Below are 1,660 nucleotides of genomic sequence, written 5' to 3'. Positions count from 1 at the left end.
TTTAGGGAAGCCTAAAAAACCTTCTGTTTTTTTTATTTTAGGTATTTGTTTAATTACTTCTATGAAAACACATCACTCTCTGTTTTCACTATCAATATTTATGGCTTTGATTTCTTCTTTGTGCCTTTGTACAGACTAAAAAACAGACATTGGGAATATTGTCTTTTCTCAAACCTGCTATCTCTCAGCAAATGCTTCTGCAAGGGCCAGAGCCATCTTTTGAGTGTCTGCAGTACACAATCATTTATTCTTCTGCTGTGTTTCCTTGTTCATCACTCAGCTCAGTGAACAGCCACTATTAAGTGTGTCTACTACGTGCATTGCAGGCTATCAGAGTGAATTCTCCAATCTAGATTCTTGCCGATGTTTTTGTAAGACACTTTTTTCATCACCTGAAGAGCAGTGAACAAGACTGCAAGCATGGAGCGAAGGAACCACAGTGGGCGAGTGAGTGAATTTGTGTTGCTGGGTTTTCCAGCTCCTGCGCCACTGCGAGCACTACTGTTTTCCTTTTCTCTGCTGGCCTATGTGTTGGTGCTGACTGAAAATGCACTCATCATTACAGCAATTAGAAATCACCCCACGCTCCACAAACCTATGTATTTTTTCTTGGCTAATATGTCATTCCTGGAGATTTGGTATGTTACTGTCACAATTCCTAAGATGCTTGCTGGCTTCATTGGTTCCGATCAGAACCATGGACAGCTGATTTCCTTTGAGGGTTGCATGACACAGCTCTACTTTTTCCTGGGCCTGGGCTGCACTGAATGTGTCCTTCTTGCTGTCATGGCCTATGATCGCTATGTGGCTATCTGTCATCCCCTCCATTACCCTGCCATTGTCAGCAGCCGGTTATGTGTGCAAATGGCAGCTGGATCCTGGGCTGGAGGATTTGGCATCTCCATGGTCAAAGTTTTCCTCATTTCTCGCCTTTCTTATTGCGGCCCCAACACCATCAACCACTTTTTCTGTGACGTTTCTCCATTGCTCAACCTCTCATGCACTGACATGTCCACAGCAGAACTTACAGATTTTATCCTGGCCATTTTTATTCTGCTGGGGCCACTCTCTGTCACTGCAGCCTCCTACATGGCCATCACTGGCGCTGTGATGCGCATCCCTTCAGCTGCTGGCCGCCATAAAGCCTTTTCGACCTGTGCCTCCCATCTTACTGTTGTGATTATCTTCTACGCAGCCAGCATCTTCATCTATGCCAGGCCTAAGGCACTCTCAGCTTTTGATACCAACAAGCTGGTCTCTGTACTCTATGCAGTCATTGTACCATTACTCAATCCCATCATATACTGCTTGCGCAACCAAGAGGTCAAAAGAGCCTTGCGTCGCACTCTACATCTGTACCAGGGTCAGGATACTAATGCCAAGAAATCTGGCAGAGATGGTTAGGAAGTTGATAAGTATCGTAAAACTTGGTTTGATTTCTTTCTTTCTTTCTTCTCTCTTTCTCTCTCTCCCCCTTTCTTTTTCTCTGCCTTCCTTCCTTCCCTCCTCCGTCTCTCCTCTCTGTCTGTCTGTCTTTCTCTTGAAGTCTAAGTTAGGAGGATTAAGTTAGGAGTCAGAGTTTCTAGTTCCTACAACTAGTACAAAAAAGAGGCATAGATTTCAAGTCAGAAGATGGATTTCTGCTGGAAAGGGCCCTAGT

The 1,660-nt window shown here is 44.5% G+C and overlaps 1 protein-coding gene across 1 annotated transcript; it reads left to right on the top strand.

Annotated features, from left to right (window-relative positions):
- The first annotated feature begins 420 nt into the window (after positions 1 to 420).
- Or6a2 (olfactory receptor family 6 subfamily A member 2) lies at positions 421 to 1,404 on the top strand. Its single transcript, XM_075974778.1, has one exon. It carries the CDS (start codon positions 421 to 423, stop codon positions 1,402 to 1,404), a length of 984 nt encoding a protein of 327 aa, XP_075830893.1.
- The last annotated feature ends 256 nt before the right edge of the window (positions 1,405 to 1,660 follow it).

This window comes from Microtus pennsylvanicus, chromosome 5 (genome assembly GCF_037038515.1).
Source record: "Microtus pennsylvanicus isolate mMicPen1 chromosome 5, mMicPen1.hap1, whole genome shotgun sequence".
NCBI lineage: Eukaryota > Metazoa > Chordata > Mammalia > Rodentia > Cricetidae > Microtus > Microtus pennsylvanicus.
This window is presented reverse-complemented; position numbering and strand designations above follow the sequence as displayed.

Excerpts from the sequence above, each read along its gene's own strand:
- Or6a2 (XM_075974778.1), top strand. The coding sequence starts at position 421 with ATGGAGCGAAGGAACCACAGTGGGCGAGTGAGTGAATTTGTGTTGCTG.